At 41.3% G+C, this 21,645-nt stretch overlaps 1 protein-coding gene across 1 annotated transcript; it reads right to left on the bottom strand.

Annotated features, from left to right (window-relative positions):
• Window positions 1-2,895: 2,895 nt before the first annotated feature.
• LOC112258359 (glutaredoxin domain-containing cysteine-rich protein 1-like) lies at window positions 2,896-14,023 on the bottom strand. The gene is made up of 4 exons (XM_024432682.2): window positions 13,443-14,023; window positions 6,812-7,051; window positions 6,237-6,302; window positions 2,896-3,222 (listed from the first exon to the last, which is right to left on the bottom strand). Exons 1-4 carry the CDS (start codon window positions 13,845-13,847, stop codon window positions 3,043-3,045), a joined length of 891 nt encoding a protein of 296 aa, XP_024288450.1. The 5' UTR covers window positions 13,848-14,023; the 3' UTR covers window positions 2,896-3,042.
• Between the last annotated feature and the right edge of the window lie 7,622 nt (window positions 14,024-21,645).

The raw sequence follows: 21,645 nt of genomic DNA on the forward strand, positions 1-21,645 counted from the left end.
GTTGGGGTGCTTTGCTGCAGGAGGGACTGGTGCACTTCACAATACAGATGGCATCATGAGGGAGGGAAGTTGTGGATCTATTGAAGCAACATCTCAAGACCTCAGTCAGGAAGTTAAAGCTTGGTCGCAAATGGGTTTTCCAAATGGACAATGACCCCAAGCATACTTCCAAAGTTGTGGCAAAATGGCTTAAAGACAACAACAAAGTCAAGTTATTGGAGTGGCCATCACAAAGCCCTGACCTCATTTCCATAAACATTTGTGGGCAGAAAAACTATAGAAGCATGTACTAGGAAGGAGGCCTACAAACCTGACTCAGTTACACCAGCTCTGTCAGGAGTAATGGGCCAAAATTCACCCAACTTATTGTGGGAAGCTTGTGGAAGGCTACCTGAAACATTTGACCCAAGTTAAATAATTTAAAGGCAATGCTACCAAATACTAATTCAGTGTATGTAAACCTCTGACCCACTGGGAATGTGATGAAAGAAATAAAAGCTGAAATAAATCATTTTCTCTACTATTATCCTGACATTTCACATTCATAAAATAAAGTGGTGATGCTAACTGACCTAAGATGGGGAATTTTTTTGCTAGGATTTGTGAAACTGAGTTTAAATGTATTTGGCTAAGGTGTATGTAAACTTCCGACTTCAATGATGTTTATTGATTGTGTAAGATTTCTCTTTGGTTATGGAATAACTGCTGAAGGACTTCAAATAAATACATTTATGAACATGTATTTTTGTTGTTGGCATTTCCCTACGCTTCAATTTATCAGCAGGCTAATTTAAATGATCTGAAAAGCATGTCACGCAGATTGGTGTTCATTGGCTATGTGCGCATCTTCATTCCCTTTGGATGAATGTTGGCAATTGGACTTTGCGGTTATCGAAATGAGGCTCTGAAACGATAAGAAAAATCAGTGGCCTATATGGTGACGTCAATAAACAGTCATATTCAACCAGGCATTAACCAACCATTGAGAAACATCGCTCAGCATCGCGGCAGAACCAAGTAGGCTTCTCCTTACGGAGAAACAATTGACAACTATGGCACATCAGAAAATGCTGAACAAGGACACACGATATTCAATGTTTTTTGTTATTGAATGTCGTGTAACATGTTTAACCAGGCTTTGAGAGTGGGCGCGCATCAATGTCATGCCATTCCCAAGTCCGTTGTGCTTCTGCCCATCTTGTCATTGTCGTGTCTCCTTTTCTCCCTTTAGGTAATATAATGCGTTTTTAATGTGGGATTAACAGCGCCTATAAAACAGCATGATTACATATGTATTGTATTGCAAACCTGTAGGAAATAAACAAAGGCGCACACTCTTGAGATAATCAACTGTTATCAACATATGCGTAGGCCTATAGCAACGCCACCAACAAACTGTTGATAGGACAGGTTATGCTATAGGCTAATGATATGGCCAATGCATTGTTAGAATTTTTATTCACCGTTTTTCTCTCCAAGATCGAACCTACAGATGGGGGAGCAATAGACCGTGATCGGGCATGCTATTAGGTTTCTTTCATCTCCACGACCCAATGTCCTTACATTATTCCACAATCTTAGATTGTGATTAAGAATCTATTAAATAAATTGGATTATGCTACACATCCCACAGAATGTATCAGCCGCTGTCGAGTAGGGAAAAAATGATTTAGCTGTCAGTGTGGCATCTATTAAAGTTGTGTTGAGAGTGAAAGTGATGTGCCTTGCTCGTTGCTTTTAGCTTCTCTACAGTGCTGCCTTGTAGAGTCATGTTCAAGCAGCATTGTACAGGGCTATGACAGCGTAGAGATCCTCGCCGCAGAGATGCTTTTCTCCATATTTCTTTGTCACTGGATGGCAGCCATGCTTTTCTCCATATTTCTTTGTCACTGGATGGCAGCCAGACCGAGAGTGATAACACCCATCCAAACAATTACAGACTCAACAGATGTGGAGATTAAAAGGTACCACCTGTCTCACACAGTATAATTGTGTTACTCTAAACATGCAAGTGTGATACTGGCTTTTTACAATCTGCTATTGAGTTGCAAGGTGCTATTGATGTATAAAGAAAGTGTACTCAAAGCAATGTGGTGCATACAAGTCTCAAAGACACAACTCTGTAAATGGGTCCCTCTTCTTTATCCTCAGGGTAAGAGATGGAGTTGCAATCAAAGTCCTTTCTGTGGCGTGAATAATTGAATGGAAACCTAACTAGGATAAATCTGTTGGTGACATATACATTATTAAGCTGTCTAACAGTAAGCTTGTTTACTCAGTGGTCCTGATGCCTAACATCCTATGTCTATGGAATCTTATGCTTCCATTGTTTCCATGCACACATTTCCAATACTATTAAACTGGAATTTGCTTTAAATGTTTCCTCTATTTTATGACTGTAAGGAAAGCGCTTTTCCCTCATCCTAATAAACATGTATATTTTATTCTACCAGAGCTAGTATTATTATCCCTTCATTTTAGCTACATTTATTTAAGTGGAGTGGCCCAATAACACACAATACTTTACTTTCCCTCTCTGCTCCTTAATCCTGTTCCATGTAGGCCATAGGATTAGTGATGAAAGCTTAATTATTTAACAAACTACAGGTCATCAGGTCACCACTACACGGTTACATATCAGTGATTGTCTTACACCTCAATGACCAACTCTAGATTATCCTGGTGGAGTCCTAGACTGACCTTGTATTTGTCTGTTCAACTTATTGGTTCCATTTAAATGGGGAGGGGCACAGCTTGATACATTTTAGGACGGGCTGATAAATGTCATACCATGGAGGAAAATTCAAACTTAAAATGTGTAATTGATCAACTAAGTGTAAACGTGCCACAGATAAAACCCATTTAAAGACTTATATTTTCTTGAAAACACAATTTTATTGACAATCTCCCATGGAGGATAAACCATGGTGTGAAAAATCAAGTCTTATCTCTGACACAGTCCAATCCGTACAGTGTCCATACATTGTGTGGGCTTGGTGAAAGGCCTGGGGAAAGGGGATATTTCGATCAGGCACTTAGTCATCATTGGCTGCAGCTGGAACAGGGCTGCAGGCCATTCTCATTGCACCAGGTGCACTTCAGGGCTTTGAACGACTCTGTGAAGCAGTTTCGGAAAACTGACAACTTGCTACCATGGCACATGGGGCACGGGACGAAGGCAAAGCCCCCACAGGTCTGGCACGTGTGGGGGTGCTGTACCCTCTGGGGGAAAACACACACACAAAAAAACATTGTGAGAGCAAAATTGTTATAATACTGTAATAGCATCAAATGGCTGTTTTATGCAACTGAATAGAGGGTTCTTATAACTCTATTGTGTCTGTGTGAACTGAAAGTGAGCCTCTGGGAGATTTAACACTGACAGAAGATTTACTATGTCTTTGGGTGATAAGCCTAACAAGACCTCATTCCATAGCATGAGTTGTGTCTGTACTGGGGTACCAGGGGGAGATGGCTCCAGTATGGAGTTGGGGGCCAGACCCTGGTCCTCTACACAATGAGAACAGTCTTGACAGCAGATACTGTCTGCTGTGAATTATTAGTGACCCATTCCATACATCTGTTCTTTGTCATGAACATCCAGGAGGATGGACTTTGGTATAAAATGCTATGGCTCAAATCCGTTCGTTGGGCTCTCAACGAATCACCTATGGAAGGGTCGTTGACAAGCTCCATTACTGCAGTAATTAAATAATAAAGTTTGATTGTTTTGAAGAAATTTTAAAGTCTCCTTTTGATTACAATAATTCCACGACACAAGTTATGCCACTGGCTGAATTGAAAGCCTATTAGCATAGTTCTGTAGTGTATGTAAGGGTTTATGTGCATCGTTGTATGCCTAATTGGGTTTTTTACTTTGAAAGCTTGTCAACATGGCCTTGTATTCTGCTGTTATTTTCCCTGATAGGAAAGGTGTTACAAATTCCCTGCCGGTGACTGTTATCAGCACCTCACAACCCTGAGCTGCACATTCCACTCCCCATCCCCCACACTTGAAGCCTGCTCTTGTGATATCATATGTACAGTATATTCATTGCCTTTCATTTCCTTCAACAGAACTTTTCCCACTTTTCATCCCCATGTCCATCTTCCTCAGTGGGTTCAAATACAGTGTCTTGCGAAAGTATTCATCCCCCTTGGCATTTTTCCTATTTTGTTGCATTACAACCTGTAATTCAAATAGATTTTTATTTTATGTAATGGACATACACAAAAATAGTCAAAATTGGTAAAGTGAAATGAAAAAAATTACTTGTTTAAAAAAAATTAAAATTAAAATTAAACAGAAAAGTGGTCAATGCATATGTATTCACCCCCTTTGCTATGAAGCCCCTAAATAAGATCTGATGCAACCAATTACCTTCAGAAGTCACATAATTAGTTAGATTGCACACAGGTGGACTTTATTTAAGTGGGACATGATCTGTCACATGATCTCAGTATATATACACCTGTTCTGAAAGGCCCCAGAATCTGCAACACCACCAAGAAAGTGGCACCATGAAGACCAAGAAGCTCTCCAAACAGAGGGAAAAAGTTGTGGATAAGTACAGATCAGGGTTGGGTTATAAAAAAATATCAGAAACTTTGAACATCTCACGGAGCACCATTAAATCCATTATATAAAAAAAAGAAAGAATATGACATCACAACAAACCTGTCAAGAGAGGGCTGCCCACCAAAACTCACGGACCAGGGGGCATTAATCAGAGAGGCAACAAAGAGATCAAAGATAACCCTGAGAAAGCTGCAAAGCTCCACAGCGGAGATTGGAGTATCTGTCCATATGACCACTTTAAGCCGTACACTCCACAGAGCTGTGCTTTACAGATAAAAGCCATTGCTTAAAGAAAAAAATAAGCAAACATGTTTGGTGTTTGCAAAAGGCATGTGGGCGACTCCCCAAACATATGGAAGAATGTACTCTGGTCAGATGAGACAAAAAGTTAGCTTTTTGACCATCAAGGAAATCGCTATGTCTGGCTCAAACCCAAAACCTCTCATAACCTGAGACACCATCCCCAAGGTGAAGTATGGTGGTGGCAGCATCATACTGTGGGGATGTTTTTAATCGGCAGGGACTGAGAAGCTGGTCAGAATTGAAGGATGGCACTAAATACAGGAAAAGTCTTGGGGGGAACATGTTTGTCTTCCAGAGATTTGAGACTGGGACGGGGGTTCACCTTCCAGCAGAACAATGTTTAAGGGGATACATTTAAATGTCCTGGAATGGCCAAGTCAAAGTCCAGACCTCAATCCAATTGAGTGTCTTTGGTATGACTTAATGGTTGCTGTACACCAGCAGAACCCATCCAACTTGAAGGAGCTGGAGCAGTTTTGGCTTGAAGAATGGGCAAGAATCCCAGTGGCTAGATGTGCCAAGCTTATAGAGACATACCACACTTGCAGCTGTAATTGCAGCAAATGGTAGCTCTACAAAGTATTGACTTTGGGGGGGTGAATAGTTATGCACGCTCAAGTTTTCTGTTTTTCTGTCTTATTTCTTGTTTGTTTCACAAGAAAAAATATTTTGGATCTTCAAAGTGGTAGGAATGTTGAGTAAATCAAATGATACAAGGATACAAATCAAATGATACACCCCCCCCCCCAAAAAAAAACTATTTTAATTCCAGGTTGAAAGGTAACAAAATAGGAACAATGCCAACGAGGGTGAATACTTTTGCAAGCCACTGTAAAGTTCCTGTGGGGGTAACTCTTGGCCTGCTTTATTCCCCTCTAACCGGGGGCAGTGTCAATGAGTCATAAACCAGTAAAATACATAGAGCCGGGTTGCTCTCTTTCAAAAACCTTTTCAGAGTTGTATGTCTGTCAGTGTCTTTGCTCTGTTTGAAACACAACCTCAATTTTTGATATGACCCTCACACCGGTATGTGAACAAATTTATTAGATGCAGAATCAATAACAAGCCTTCCATTATTGATGCCCATTCATCATTTGTCAGTTCACTGATGTATCATTGTCGGCGAGTAGGCCTATATGGTATATCAGAATGATCAATACTATTTTCCTATCCTGTGTTTCATTTATGTTTATTTTAATCATATTTAATTGCAAACATATTGGAGTATTTTTGTAATTTGAGGCGTCAGATGCATCAGTTGAAACATGACATTGAATTTGTTGTTAACTGTGCAGTTACCAGTGTTATTACTGAATATATTGTATCTGTTTGGTGGTAGTTGATTAAAAATTACCTCAATTTTGGCCAGACGATCCTGAAGTTCTCCTGATTCATTCATGTCCAATATTTTCTCAGCACCCTGCAAAGTTATTATCATAGTGTAAGATGCATCATATCATTACTAGACCTTTGATCATTTCATAGCTAATATATTCATAACACTTCGATAGGATCAAGGTGGGTCCGTGCTTGACTTGGACCAAAATAGGGGCCGGTACTAATTTTGCGTGTCGGTACTGTTTATACCTTTGAGCTAATAATTCTATAAGAGGTGCAGGAACTCAATCAGTTGAAAATTTGACGTGCCAGTACTCAGCTGCAGTGAGCTCCTACCCAAGTCAAGCACTGAGATGGATTGTATGTTTTTTTTGATGGTAAAACATGCTAGAATGTTTCATAATAGGACATTATTCATAAAGTGTGTCAGTGTAGGAGTGATGTATCAGGTCCCTCTGTACATGTCATCTTATTCATTATGATATAAAAGACCATACGGATTCTAAGTCAACACTCCTAGTCTGAGATGTTTTATAAACACAAGCCCAGGAATTGGAAAATGAGTTGTAATGACCAAGTGAAAGCACTGACCCCGAGGTAGTGTCCATCGATGAACACGACTGGTAGCGAGGGAGTTTCGCCCACCCGCTTGCATCGTTCTTCCAGGTCCTTCCCATACTCACAGTCCAGGGCTATATTCTTTTCCAGAAACTTGACCCTGTGGTTTGAAAAGATCTTCCGGACCAACTCACACCGTTCAAATGTGGTCCTTACTACTCGAAAGCTGGTGGTGTAGATCACTATCCGCCCAAATTCTAGTGTCAACTCGGGCTTGTAAGGAAAACACACAAAAAGGAAATTAGATACGGTATGTGATCAACCTTATACTCTCCCCTACCTACAGTATTTATTTGGTATTAATAAATACTGGACGGTATTTATTTTATTAGTCATAACATTTAATTTGGCGCTATACTCCAGCATTCTGGGATTTTACATCAAATGTTTTATGAGGTGACAGTATAGAATCTCAGCTTTTATTTAAGAGTATTTTCATACATATCTGTTTTACCAGTTAGATATAAATTTACATTTATGCATCTAGTCCATCGATTTGAAGTTGTCATAAGTATTTGGACAAATTCACTTGTAGTGTATTAAATTTAGTAAAAAGTTTAGTATTTGGTCCAATATTTCTAGCATGCAATGGCTACATCAAGCACATTCATACTGACTCACAAACACACAGTCGCTTACGATCATCATATTTGCTACTGCTACTCTTTTTATCATAAATCGTGATGCCTCGTCACCTTACCCCTATACATATATTTTTTTAAACTGTTTTAAGTGAAATATTAGCTATTGTCTGAAGCTGAAAAAGACAGGAAATCCAAAAGCTAATTTGACCTACAGTATGTTAGAATGCCCAGTCATGTTCATTTAATCTCAGACATAATTTACTGCAGTTTAAGACCATCCATAGAACCCACTACAGTGCATTCGGAAAGTATTCAGACCCCTTCCCTTTTTCCACATTTTGTTACGTTAAACCTTAATCTAAATGGATTAAATAAATGTTATAGCTCATCAATCTACACACAATACCCCATAATGACAAAGCGAAAACAGAAATACCTAATTTACATAGTTATTCAGACCCTTTGCTATGAGACTCGAAATTGAGCTCAGGTCCATTCTGTTTCCATTGATCATCCTTAAGCTGTTTCTACAACTTGATTGGAGTCCACCTGTGGTACATTCAATTGATTGAAATTGATATGGAAAGGCACATAACTGTCTATATACAGTTGACAGTGCATGTCAGAGCAAAACCCAAGACATGAGGTCGAAGGAATGGTCCATAGAGCTCCGCGACAGGATTGTGTCGAGGCACAGATCTGGGGAAGGGTACCAAAAAATGTCTATAGCATGGAAGGTCCCCAAGAACACAGTGACCTCCATCATTCTAAAATGGAGTTTGGAATCCAAAAAAGTTTGGAATCACGTCCTTGAGCTTCCTGCCTGGCCATACTGAGCAATCGGGGAAGAAGGGCCTTGGTCAGGGAGGTGACCAAGAACCCGAAGGTTACTCTGAAAGAGCTCCAGAGATCCTCTGTGGATATGGAAGAACCTTCCACAAGGACAGTCAGCTCTGCAGAACTCCATCAATCAGGCCTTTATCGTAGAGTGGCCATGCGGAAGCCACTCCTCAGTAAAAGGCACATGACAGCCCGCTTGGAGTTTGCCAAAATGGCACCTAAAGGACTCTCAGACCATGATGAACAAGATTCTCTGGTCTGATAAAACCAAGATTGAACTCTTTGGCCTGAATGCCAAGCATCACGTCTGGAGGAAACCTGGCACCATCTCTACTGTAAAAGCATGGTGGTAGCAGCATCATACTGTGAGGATATTTTTCAGTAGCAGGGACAGGGAGACTAGTCAGGATCGAGGGAACGACGAACAGAGCAATATACAGAGAGATCCTTGATGAAAACCTGCTCCAGAACTCTTAGGACCTCAGACTGGGGCGAATGTTCACCTTCCAACAGGACAACAAACCTGAGCACACAGCCAAGACAATGCAGGCTTCGGTACAAGTCTTTGAATGTCCTTGAGTGGCCCAGCCACTCTTATGTCTGGTACAGAGATCAAAATTAAAAAGTGAAACGTTGTTTCTGAGGTCGGATGGGCAGACAGCGAGGCGTATATTAACCCTGCTGTACCAAACCAAATTGCTAGGCTAGAAGCAAGGGGAAATAATGTGCTAGTTGAGAAAAATACAAGAGATGACATGAATATAAACATGATGATATTCTTATGAAGGCGCGCTGTTCATTCAGATGGAATTGTTAGCAGGCATAGTGTGCCTGTGACGGCCAGTACAGTACGGCTTGGAACACTGCTCATCCAATCAGCATCCAGGATCCAAACAACCCATTTTATAATTATAAATCCTTTGTACACTGCAAATTGACTGCAAGGAGCCGAAACAGATAGTATTTCACAAAAACATAATAATTTCGACCATTGATTACATTGGGAAACGATCATACACGTTTTTATAGTATTTTATGTCCAATGAAGATTCAAATATTATTGTAATTTTTTTGCTCTGAAAACTTGGGGGGGGGGGCAAATGAAACCACCCATCGTTCAAATTCGCCAGTTGGAGAACCTTGATGCAAAGTGAAGTTAGTTCAGACAGTATGAGATGTAGGTGAGGCCAAATGTAAGATTAGAGCCATTGTGATAGATGTGTGGCAAAGGCATGGGAGGGAGGGCATTTACCTCTAATGTTTGATTGCGGACCGCCATAATACCATTGAAGAAGAAGACGAAAAGGATAACTTTTGCATTGTCATAAGAGATTGGATTATTGTACCAGTGTTGAATGTCCATACTGAAATAGCTAACTAGCTATTATGCTAAGGCAATAATTATTTGAGGTAAAGGTTGTTGCTTTGTTTGTTGAAACTGTCACTGGGAAATTACTTTGTTAATGTTAGCTAGCTTTTAACTTGGTTAAAAGTTTCCTTGTGTGCCTTTTTCTGCAGATCATTCTATGCATCGTTCTGTTTGTGTCTAGCAACAGTATATGTTGAACATAGGTACTAGCTAGCCACCTAGCAAGCTAACGATTGTCAGCTAAATTAGCTAGATAGTTAAGTAATGTTTGAACACTGATCGTTAGCTAGCTGCTGGAGCGAAGAAGCTATCCTGTTAGCTGACGTTACCAATATCGTTAATAGTTTATGCTCTCCGCGATCATGTTTAGGCCCTAGCCAGTTATTTAGCAATCCGAGAGACATTCAGGTCTTACCTAGCTACGACTCCTATTTAGATGTCTAACGCTAGCTGTAAACAGCCGAGTTTACTTACTATTACAATAGGCTTTGATGAGCAAAATAACAAGCTAACTAGCTAATTAACGTTGGTATTTTAAACCCGCCAGTCCTATGATTAAGTGTCTATAATTTACAAAGTGTATTTTTTTTCTGGCAGTCATACCTCATCTAACATTTTTTTTAAATATATAGAAATAGATCAAGAATATCCACCTGTAATCTGCCAAAACAGTACAACCCTAATTAAAGTAAGTACATCATATTTTCTTGTTGTACATTTAGCCTTTTCTCAATATTGTAATAGCATGATGTTCTACTGGAAACCTGTCTTTATCTATGTGCTAACACAAATGACTAAGTACACACACAAATGACTGATGAGTAGCTGAGAGATATCGATGAAAAGATTGTGGGAGCCGTTTTAATTTAGTGCAGCCTTTTACATTATCGATCATAATCTACTGCTGGAAAAAGATGTGTTGTGGCTTTACATCCCCTGCTATATTGTGGATCAAGAGTTACACCTTATGGAACAGTGGGGACTGTGAAGAGACACACACCGGCACAGATGCACGCATTCCCACACACATGATAACATACAGACACGTAAGCATGGATTTTGTGTTGTAAATATGTGGTAGTAGATTAGTGGGCTGATTGCACACACTTAATGTGGTGTGAAATATGTTTTGCAATGTATTGTAATGTTTCTGAAATTGTATATAACTGCCTTAATTTTGCTGAACCCAAGGAAGAGTAGCTTCTGCCTTGGTGGATGTGTTGTTGCCTACCCTCACCACCTGGGGGCAGCCCATCAGGAAGTGCAGGTAGGCTACACCTGCAGTCAGACTGTTACTAGGAGGGTGTGTATGGCAACTGCTCGGCCTCCGACCGCAAGGCACTACAGAGGGTAGTGCGTACGGCCCAGTACATCACTGGGGCTAAGCTGCCTGTCATCCAGGACCTCTACACCAGGCGGTGTCAGAGGAAGGCCCTAAAAATTGTCAAAGACCCCAGTCACCCCAGTCATAGACTGTTCTCTCTACTACCGCATGGCAAGCGGTACCGGAGTGCCAAGTCTAGGACAAAAAGGCTTCTCAACAGTTTTTACCCCCAAGCCATAAGACTCCTGAACAGGTAATCAAATGGCTACCCGGACTATTTGCATTGTGTGCCTCCCCCCAACCCCTCTTTTTATGCTCCTGCTAAAGTGCATCGTCACTTTAACCATACCTACATGTACATACTACCTCAGTCAGCCTGACTAACCGGTGTCTGTATGTAGCCTCGCTACTTTTATAGCTTCACTACTTCTATAGCTTCGCTACTGTTATTTTTCACTGTCTTTTTACTGTTATTTTATTTCTTTACTTACCTATTGTTCACCTAATAACTTTTCACTGTAAGGTCAACACCATTATATGGATTTATTCGACTTTTTAAAATGTACATTTTCCAAAGGTCTGCATCATTGGCTTGAAGGCTATGCGTGGAAGCCAGGAGATGCTAAATGTGTTTATGTTCATTAACAGTCAGTTACCGTGAGATCAACAGTTATTTGCTTGACAATCACAGGGTGATGAAATTTCGTGACCGCCACAGCCCTAGTATTGACGGAGAAAAAAAGGCGGGAAAAACTCCCTTTAACATGCATTGGCCTTTGAAAACCTAATATAGCCACGAATATAGTCCCATCATACCCCTCTAGTATCAGCAATTCTAGGGTTTCCTGTATATTTGTCTAATGTTGATGGGAATATTACTCTGTTTTAATTTAACTCCTTAATCACTGTGATAAATAACAGTTTTTCTTGAGTGCACTTTTAATAGAGCTGAGATTTCCTTTGAAGTGTGTTGGGGAATAATCAGAATTAGTTGGTAACATAGCTAAGATGTTTTATATTCATCATATGTTTGTAAGTTACTTCTCATCAGAATGTTATTTTTGTATAATACTGTGGCCGGGGTTGCAGTATCTGTTCTATGTCAAGAGTAAGTTGCTTGGGCCGGAGAGAGGGGAGAGGTCAAGCGTGTATCTCTTGGCTCCACAATGTCTGTGTGCCAGTCAGTGTGTCTCTGTGATCTTGTCAAGATAGGATGGATTTGATATATGCCTGTTGATATGGAGGATTGGTTTATGGTTCTGAGTTTGAGAAAAGAACATAGTTTAGGAGACAAAGCTGAATGATAAATTATGCCTATGCTGTCAGGATATGTGTGTCTTTGCTATAAAGGATGTCAGTAACAATGTGTGAGGGACTCTCAGAGAATTCATTGATAGACACTGAATTGATCTGAGAGTCACAGGGTTGTGATAGAGCTCATATAATTAAAGATGGACTTTGTGATAACTAACTCTGACTTGTGTGTGGTTTGCTCTCATGATTTGGTAAATAGAGGAAATTTCCACGACAAGTGCAAAGTGTAGCAATACAGGTCAAATCGGTCATGACACAGACATGATTGAGTAGCAGGAAGATCAGAATGTCGTGAACCAAGAGATTGGGACTTCAAATCCCAGGCGAGGTGAGGAAATGTCAAAAAACAATGGCTGTATAAATGAACATGCACAATGTAATCACACATGTCAATGTCTGTCAAATATGTCAATTGAAAACATTGTATGTGTGTAACTAATTCCACTGGCTTTTTTAATTAAGATGCCCAAATAATAATTTCTAGTTGAATGAAAATATAAGACAAGTTGAGCAAACACAACATTTTAAGTTGACAACATTTTAGCAAATTTCTTCTCAAGTTGGAGCTAAGTTTGGGCCAATTAAGAGTTAAGTTCAGGTAACACTTAGACTGAAAAGTTTAGTAAATAATTATTATTATTTTAAACAACTAGAATGGTTTTTACAGTGTACAGTACACCAAGTCCTGCAGTGTTGTGTATCGACTACACCTCTGAGTAAGCATGGAGGAAATCCCTCTCTACGCCTGGCTGTCAGCACTATCTATTCTCCATCTACTCCTTTCACAGGCCTCATTCCATTACCACCTAATGGAGCTCTAGGTGACCATACAGATGTAGGATCTTAATTTGATCAATGTTGTCAAACTTGTGAAAGCTGTTCTGACTTTGTGGCTGTGTTATCTAGTGGAATATCTAGTGGATTGCTAAAATACTACACTAAAATACTACAAATTTCACTTCATGTGAGAAAACAAGCACTGTATAGTGTAGAGAATGATTGTACCATCAAAATATTGTTTTTACAGCTGTTTGAAGCTGGTGGACCAAAACCTAAAGTCATTTTTGTTTTGGTCCACCAGCTTCAAACACCTGTAAAAACTATGAGAACTATGATAACACTGAAAAGGTACAATACATATTCATCATACTTGAAGTGACCTAGATCACTTACCCCACATGCATTAGGGAGGTTTTCAAATAAGACCTGACCTGCACTGACTTTGTGCTTGATCCCCCTTACAGTCCCATTTTTGCTGAGGATGTTGACACGCTTGTGGCTAATTGGTGCTCTGTCCTTTGAGGCCCCAGCATACATGAGCAAATCATCCCGCTCGCTCTCGCTATCATCCAACTCGGAGCCTAGAAACCCATGTAGAAAAGCATGTCCGTTAGCATCTCCACTTGTGGAAGGCGTACTGGCCCGGTCCGCATCCGAACTACTGGTACAATCTGAATCCAACGAGTCAGACGGCCCCCTATCTTTAAAAATCTCCTTCAGCACCCGACCACTGTTCCCCGAAGCCACGCGGAACCTCACCCGCTTCTGGGGTTTCTCTTCGCCCGGCGGTGTCAACATTGTCCACTCCTTTGGAAAACCCAGTGGTAGATTACATAGTCCAGAAAGGTGCTTTGCAGTACCCTTCTTATTTTCATTCAAAGCTTAACATAACCGCCTAGACTAGACAAAGTATTTTTTCCTCATGGATTACTAGAGAGTAATCGTCAGAGTTTGAAGAGTTCTAAAAAAGACTGTCAGTCCTAAACTGCCTCACTCTTGGAGATACAGGACCAGTAAATAATGCATGTATTTCTACCATGGTAACAGAGAAATCGACCTAAAGTAAACCGATAGCCCCTGCTGAATAATTCATCACACTTTTGCACAGTTTTCTTAGAAGCTTTGACAAAACAGCTTTGAGCAAACATGCCTTTTTTTAACGGGTACATCAAACAACAACATTCTTTTCCCCTTTTTCTTTGTAAAATTAATCAGTAGAGCAAAATAGGGCAGCTTATCTGAGGGTCACAATCGGATATTCGTCAACACTATGACTGTTGCAGTACTGTTTCGGGTCTCGAACCTGTCTCCAGCCAGCCAAAATTGGACAAAGTAACTTTTCCCTGAACAAGGTCAACTTTACAATGTACTAGTGTGACTGATTTTCAATAGGGATCTGATTTGAACCGGTGATCATTCATTACATAATGTGTCTGTTTCGGAAAAACTTCCAATCTATTGTCTTACAGACTTCCCAAGTCTCCAACACGCACCCTGGATAAGCAAAATTGTGGCCATTGAATCGTGTGAAGGCCGGGGCATTGTGCTTTCTGTAAGTACCGCCTCAGAATTCAGTTTTTACTGCATGAACACACCTGTTGAGCATGAATGAATGACATAAGGGGACGTCCGTTCATCCTTTGTCCTCATTGGTCTACATTTCCCTCCCTTTGCACTCTGGGGGAAGCAAGGCTGCTATTACACACAACCTAGAGCAGGGACAGGGACAGGTGTTCGCCGAACAACAGTAGTGGACCAGACCATATAATGTGTCACGGCCACACAGTACCACATCGTGTCTGCAGAAACACCTCCGCCAGTTATTGTGTCCCAGGTGATAAAGTGTCTCCCTGGAAATGTGACACTTCAGCTATAGCCTGAACAACACCACTCTGTTTGAATGGCACAGGTTAGCCTCTGAAGAAAGTTGGGCCCTTGCCCCCTCCAGCCTGTGCCCAGCTGTCCACCTCATCTTGATGAGGGGAGATAAGACCGACAAAAGGGAAAAGTGCAATGGCTCAAGTTAGGATCTACTGAAGCGTCAAAGGCCGAGTACTATTAGATTGGATGTGTTGCCAACAACTTACAGCAAAGCCTCTGAGATGATCCATGCACCCACTGTGCACAGACGTGAGTTCAATAACAAGACTATGTTTGATTGAGCTGTTAACTAACGGGAATTCTATGTGAAATCAACAAAACTTCCAGCCATTTTGGCTAAAAGTGGGTGGGGAAAAAAACATGTATGACATTTTGCAAACCTAATAGGTCTTCCTTGTTGATACAATGTCATCACATGGACCATTTGCATAATTTTTTATTGAAATTACATGGGCCGTTATGGTATATTATTAGCCTAGACACAACGTGTCCCTCCCGCTACATTCAACGGGAGTATCTTTCCCTCTAAATGTCATATTGGTTCACGAATGTACAGCCGCAACAGTTGCAACTATGATTAGTCTCACTGCCTCTATGTCTTAGTTAGATCTACTGATTGATGATTGTAATTATGTCATTTTATTGTAACTGTAATATTTCATTTGAATACATTTCAGACAATATTTTGGGTTATTCAATTAACCAACTATACTCACAATATTGAACAGATAAGTGTTGCCTCGTTTAGGGCTTGTGTGAGATAAACCATGTACCATGTATCAAAGTGAAAGAGACTAATCAATAATATCTATTATATTCAACTATATATTTTATATTCTATTCTATTGCAATCAATTCCACTCTATTTTAGGTGTTAGGAGTCAAAGTCTGCATTCACACAAAAGTCCCCCTTTAGACAGCAATCAACCTGATCCATCCCCCAAGGATAATGTAACTATGTCCAGCAAGGGGCAGACTGGAATTAAATTTGCAATGGAATGTCAGGCTGACCTATCACCTCCCAAAGGGCCAGAGAGACAAGGACTGATGGTTGTATCTATGAGCCTGGCTCAGGTCACTCCATGGGGCTGAACAAGGGATCAATCTCCCTCAATGAGAAAATCGTTCAAACCCACTGAACAGGAGCTAGAGGAGAACACCCTTTCCCATATCGGTGAGAGACGACCATACTAAGAATCAGGAAGAGACTAAAATGCCAAATATTTTCACCATGCATGATGCATCTAGCCTGGTTCTGTTTGTGCTATCATGCCAACTCATTGTCATTCCAAACATTGGTTTGGCAAGGAGTGTCACGATGGCACAAACAGACTGGTTCCCAACATGCATCATGTTGTAGTATACTTTTTTTACTCCTTAAAATGAATGTCTTAGGTGTTTGTATCAAGGTCCTCTTGATATTCACATATTTATTAAGATCATTTGTCCTTCACTCCCTTATATTAGTTCAGCTCAGTGCTTGTCATTTACTGGGTTCTTCTTATCTGATTATGGAGAAAGCTTGTCAACACCTCTTACAAAAACAAATAGTCGAACTCTGTTCCACTTTGAGACATGAGAGATTGACATGCATATCATTAATGTTAGCTCTCTGTGTACTTTTAAGGGCCAGCGATGCTGCCCTGTTCTGAGTCACTTGCAATTTTCCCAAATACCTGACCACACGACTGAACAGTAGTCAGGTGCGACAAAACTAGGACCTGTAGGACCTGCTTTGTTTATAGTGCTGTTAGGAACGCAGAGTAACGCTTTATGGACAAACTTCTCCACATCTTAGCTACTGTTGAATTAATATGTTCAAAGAGCTGAAGGACGAGCTGACATCCACACCCGTGAATGTCAAACACAATCGCTGTTTGGGGATGGCTCAGTCAATGCAGCTCAGACCAGTGCAACGTTCACGGAGGGCTGGAACCAACGCCCCCGTTTTTCTCAGAACGCATTTATTCGCGTTCTCTCTTCCTCTCACCACTATGAATGTAGCTCAGCCCACTACGGGTGCATAGCTGAGCACACACACGAGGACGGTTTGAGTGGGAAGAATAAGAGGTCAGCAAAGCAGACACTCCTTTGAGCCGCTATGCTACACCTCATAAGAACCACAGACTCCTAGGAGTAATGTGGCTCAGCATTATCGGGAGTGGCATTTAAACTGCACCCTCTCCCCCTGGCTAAGCCAGATGCCGGAGAAGGGTTATGCCATCCAGTTCCACCGAACTCCTCCCCAATTTTTGGGAGTGGTGGAGACGGTGATGAAGGAACCGCTCTTATGAAAGAGATTACGGAACTTTTGGCAAAGGAGGCGGTCACAGTATTTCCCCAGGAGCAATGGAATTTTAGCACTACTTCCACGTGCCAAAATACACGGGGGGGAATGAGGCCAATATTTAATTTACGCACTCAACGAGAGCGTAGCCAAACGGCCCTTTCGAATGCTTACGACAAAGCGTCTGCTGGACTGTGTCCACAACAAAGATGTTTGCATAAGCATCGACCTAAATGACGCATACTTCCAAGTGCCGGTGCATCCTCGTCACAGGAAATTCCTGCGTTTACCCTTTCAAGCAAATGCGTGGAGGCGGCAATAAAGCCGTTGCGTTGTCGGGTAATATAGTTTTTGGCCTACCTAGACAACCTAATGGTTCACACGGCAAAGGCGCATTTCGGCATGACACTTGAGTCTCGTGTCGTCTGCCCACTTTGCGAGTCCGTTGGGACTCCTGACATTGTCACCTATATACTTCCTCTCCGGCCTCTAGGTCATCAGGCTGCTGATTATCCCGCACACCTGTCACCATTGTCAAGCGCACCAGCACCTCATGACACTCACCTGGACTCCATCACCTCCTTGATTATCTTCCCGGTATCTGTCACTCCCCTTGGTTCTTTCCTTTCCTTGGTTCTTTCCTCATTGACTCTGTTTTCATGTCGGTGCGTTGTTTGTGTTACGTGCTTATTTATTAAAACACTCACTCCCTGTACTTACTTCCCGACTCTCAGCGCACTCGTTACACACATGCAGTGAATGGAATGTGTTTTTCACATGATAAGCAGCTCCCACCCTCCACCATTAAGGTGCTCGCGGTGGCGATTTCAGCTTGTCATGAGAGGTTTGGCAGAGACACTGTCCTAGCGAAACGTTTTCCAATTGGGAACACGGTGGCCTAGGCCGGTGTCTAGGGACACGCTTCCTCAGTGGGACTTGACTTTGGTATTTCCAAGCGCGCTGCGAGCCGCCGTTCGAGCAATTTAATTAAATCCCCCTCAAGATATCACAACTCTCTATAGCTCAGTCTGTATTCAGGGTAACTGGTGGAAGGACTTGAACTAAGAGGAAAATTGCAGGACCAATGGGCATGGTTCCCATTAGGTCCGGTCTTTTCTATGAGAGAGACATGTGAATCATGTTTTTATTTTTTATTTTTATTGTATTTATTTGATTGAATATCAAATATACTTGCAGTGAAGCCGCTCAACAACTACACCATACCAGTCATACAACAGATTCCCATTCAGAGCGACACACAGACGCATCCAGGGTCAATGCCCTGCTCAAGGGCACGTTGAGAGATCTCCCATCAGGCCAAAAAACGTGAACCCGAACCCTCCACACAGTTCCCCAATAGCTGTCCCTCAACCATTCGAAAACCCTCCCCAAAAAATGTAAAATATAATTAATTCCATTCCCACCTATCTCTGCAGGCCACTCTCTTCAGATTTCTACACAACATATATCTTTCAACTATACTGTGATGTTTAACGTACAATTTCAATCTATCTAATCGAATAGAATCCACAGATTGCAAGTTGAAAATAAATCCTTTTACTAAGAGTATTAGTATATTAGTAATTGACTGACCAGAAACAGGCTACATGAGGGCAATACCAAAATAAATGGTCTAATGATTCTGTATCCTCACAACAAAATCTGCAGAGCTTCGATGATTTTATGCCCCAAATATTCAACATTTCGTTGGTGGCAAGAATTCAACATAATAATTTTAGCTGAAAAGCACAAAGTCTTGAATCTTACGTTGTTTTATATACACTTGAAGTCAGAAGTTTACATACACTTAGGTTGGAGTCCTTAAAACTAGTTTTTTACCACTTTTAACCACTTGTTAACAAACTATAGTTTTGGCAAGTTGGTTAGAACATCTACTTTGTGCATGACACAAGTAATTCTTCCAGCAATTGTTTACAGACAGATTATTTCACGTATAATTCACTGTATCACAATTCCAGTGGGTCAGAAGTTTACATACACTAAGTTGACTGTGCCTTTAAACAGCTTGGAAAATTCCAGAAAATTATGTCATGACTTTAGAAGCTTCTGGTAGGCTAATTGACATCCTTTGAGTCAATTGGAGGTGTACCTGTGGATGTATTTCAAGGCCTACCTCCAAACTCAGTGCCTCTTTGCTTGATATAAAATCAAAAGTAGTCAGCCAAGACCTCAGAAAGAAATTGTAGACCTGCACAAGTCTGGTTCATCCAATTTCCAAACGCCTGAAGGTACCACGTTCATCTGTACAAACAATAGTACGCAAGTATAAACACCATGGGACCACGCATCCATAATACCTCTCAGGAAGGAGATGCGTTCTGTCTCCTAGAGATGAATGTACTTTGGTGCGAAAAGTGCAAATCAATCCCAGAACAACAGCAAAAGGACCTTGTGAAGATGCTGGAGGAAACAGGTACAAAAGTATCTATATCCACAGTAAAACGAGTCCTATATCGACATAACCTAAAAGGCCGCTCAGCAAGGAAGAAGCCACTGTTCAAAACCGCCATGAAAAACTTGGTTTGCAACTGAACATGGGGACAACGATCGTACTTTTTGGAGAAATGTCCTCTGGTCTGATGAAACAACAATAGAACTGTTTGGCCATAATGACCATCGTTATGTTTGTAGGAAAAAGGGGGAAGATTGCAAGCCAAAGAACACCATCCCAACCGTGAAGCACGGGGGTGGCAGCATCATGTTGTGGGGGTCCTTTGCTGCAGGAGAGACTGGTGCACTTCACAAAATAGTTGGCATCATGAGGTAGGACAATTATGTGGATATATTGAAGCAACATCTCAAGACATCAGTCAGGAAGTTAAAGCTCGGGTCTTCCAAATGGACAATAACCCCAAGCATACTTCCAAAGTTGTGGCAAAATGGCTTAAGGACAACAAAGTCTGACCTGACTTCAATCCTATAGAAAGTTTTTGGGCAGAACTAAAAAAGTGTGTACGAGCAAGGAGGCCTACAAACCAGACTCAGTTACACCAGCTCTGTCAGGAGGAATGGGCAAAAATTCACCCAACTTATTGTGGAAAGCTTGTGGAAGGCCACCCGAAACGTTTGACCCAAGTTAAACAATTGAAAGGCAATGCTACCAAATACTAATTGAATATATGTAAACTTCTGACCCATTGAGAATGTGATGAAATAAATAAAAGCTGAAATAAATCATTCTCTCTACTATTATTCTGACATTTCACATTCTTAAAATAAAGTGGTGATCCTAACTGACAGGGAATTATTACTTGGATTGAATGTCAGGAATTATGATGTTTAAATGTATTTGGATAAGGTGCATGTAAACTTCCGACTTCAACTGTATGTATCTCCCTAACAGGGAGTGAAGTCTGTTTGTGCTGTAGTACAAGGAGGTCAGCAATTTCATTCTGTCACGATCGTCGTACGAACTGGAAATATACTTAGACCAACGTGCAGCGTGATTTGGGTTCCACATGTTTAATAAAGGAAACTCACAAAAAACAATAAACAGCAAACGAAACGTTACGCTCAAGCAGTGCCCACAGGCAACTACACAGAAACAAGTGGGGAAATGGCTGCCTAAATATGATCCCCAATCAGAGACAATGATAAACAGCTGCCTCTGATTGGGAACCATACCAGGCCAACATAGAAATACATGCACTAGATCACCCACCCTAGTCACACCCCGACCTAACCTAATAGAGAATAAAAAGGCTCTCTGTGGTCAGGGCATGACACATTCTGCCTTTGCATGACAGTAGAACAAGAGCACTATTAATGTTCATAGCTAAACTCAGAATAAAAAGATACGTCCTCTCACTGTCAACTGCTGCATTAAGTACTGCAGTGCATCTCCTCCTCATGGACTGCACCAGATTTGCCAGTTCTGTTTTCAGTTTGTGCCCATAGGCGACATTGTTGCAGGTGATGTCTGGTGATGATCTGCCTTACAACAGGCCTACAAGCCCTCAGTCCAGCCTCTCTCAGCCTATTGCAGACAGTCTGAGCACTGATGGAGGGATTGTGCATTCCTGGTGTAACTCGGGCAGTTGTTGCCATCCTGTACCTGTCCCACAGGTGTGGTGTTCAGATGTACCGATCCTGTGCAGGTGTTGTTACACAACACTGCGAGGATGATCAGCTGTCCATCCTGTCTCCCTGTTGCGCTGTCTTAGGCATCTCACAGTATGGACATTGCAAATTATTTCCTTGGCCACATCTGCAGTCCTCATGCCTCCTTGCAGAATGCCTAAGGCACGATCACACAGATGAGCAGGGACCCTGGGCATCTTTCTTTGGTGTTTTTCAGAGTCAGTAGAAAGGGATCTTTAGTGTCCTAAGTTTTCATAACTGTGACCTTAATTGCGTACCGTCTGTAAGCTGTTAGTGTCTTAATGACCGTTCCACAGGTGCATGTTC

This window comes from Oncorhynchus tshawytscha, linkage group LG09 (genome assembly GCF_018296145.1).
Source record: "Oncorhynchus tshawytscha isolate Ot180627B linkage group LG09, Otsh_v2.0, whole genome shotgun sequence".
Lineage (NCBI taxonomy): Eukaryota > Metazoa > Chordata > Actinopteri > Salmoniformes > Salmonidae > Oncorhynchus > Oncorhynchus tshawytscha.

Coding starts and splice junctions, on each gene's coding strand:
- LOC112258359 (XM_024432682.2), bottom strand. CDS start 13,847: ATGTTGACACCGCCGGGCGAAGAGAAACCCCAGAAGCGGGTGAGGTTC. Junction 7,052..13,442: donor ACCTCCCTAATGCATGTGGG/GTAAGTGATCTA, acceptor TTTCCTTACAAG/CCCGAGTTGACACTAGAATT. Junction 6,303..6,811: donor TCGATGGACACTACCTCGGG/GTCAGTGCTTTC, acceptor ATAACTTTGCAG/GGTGCTGAGAAAATATTGGA.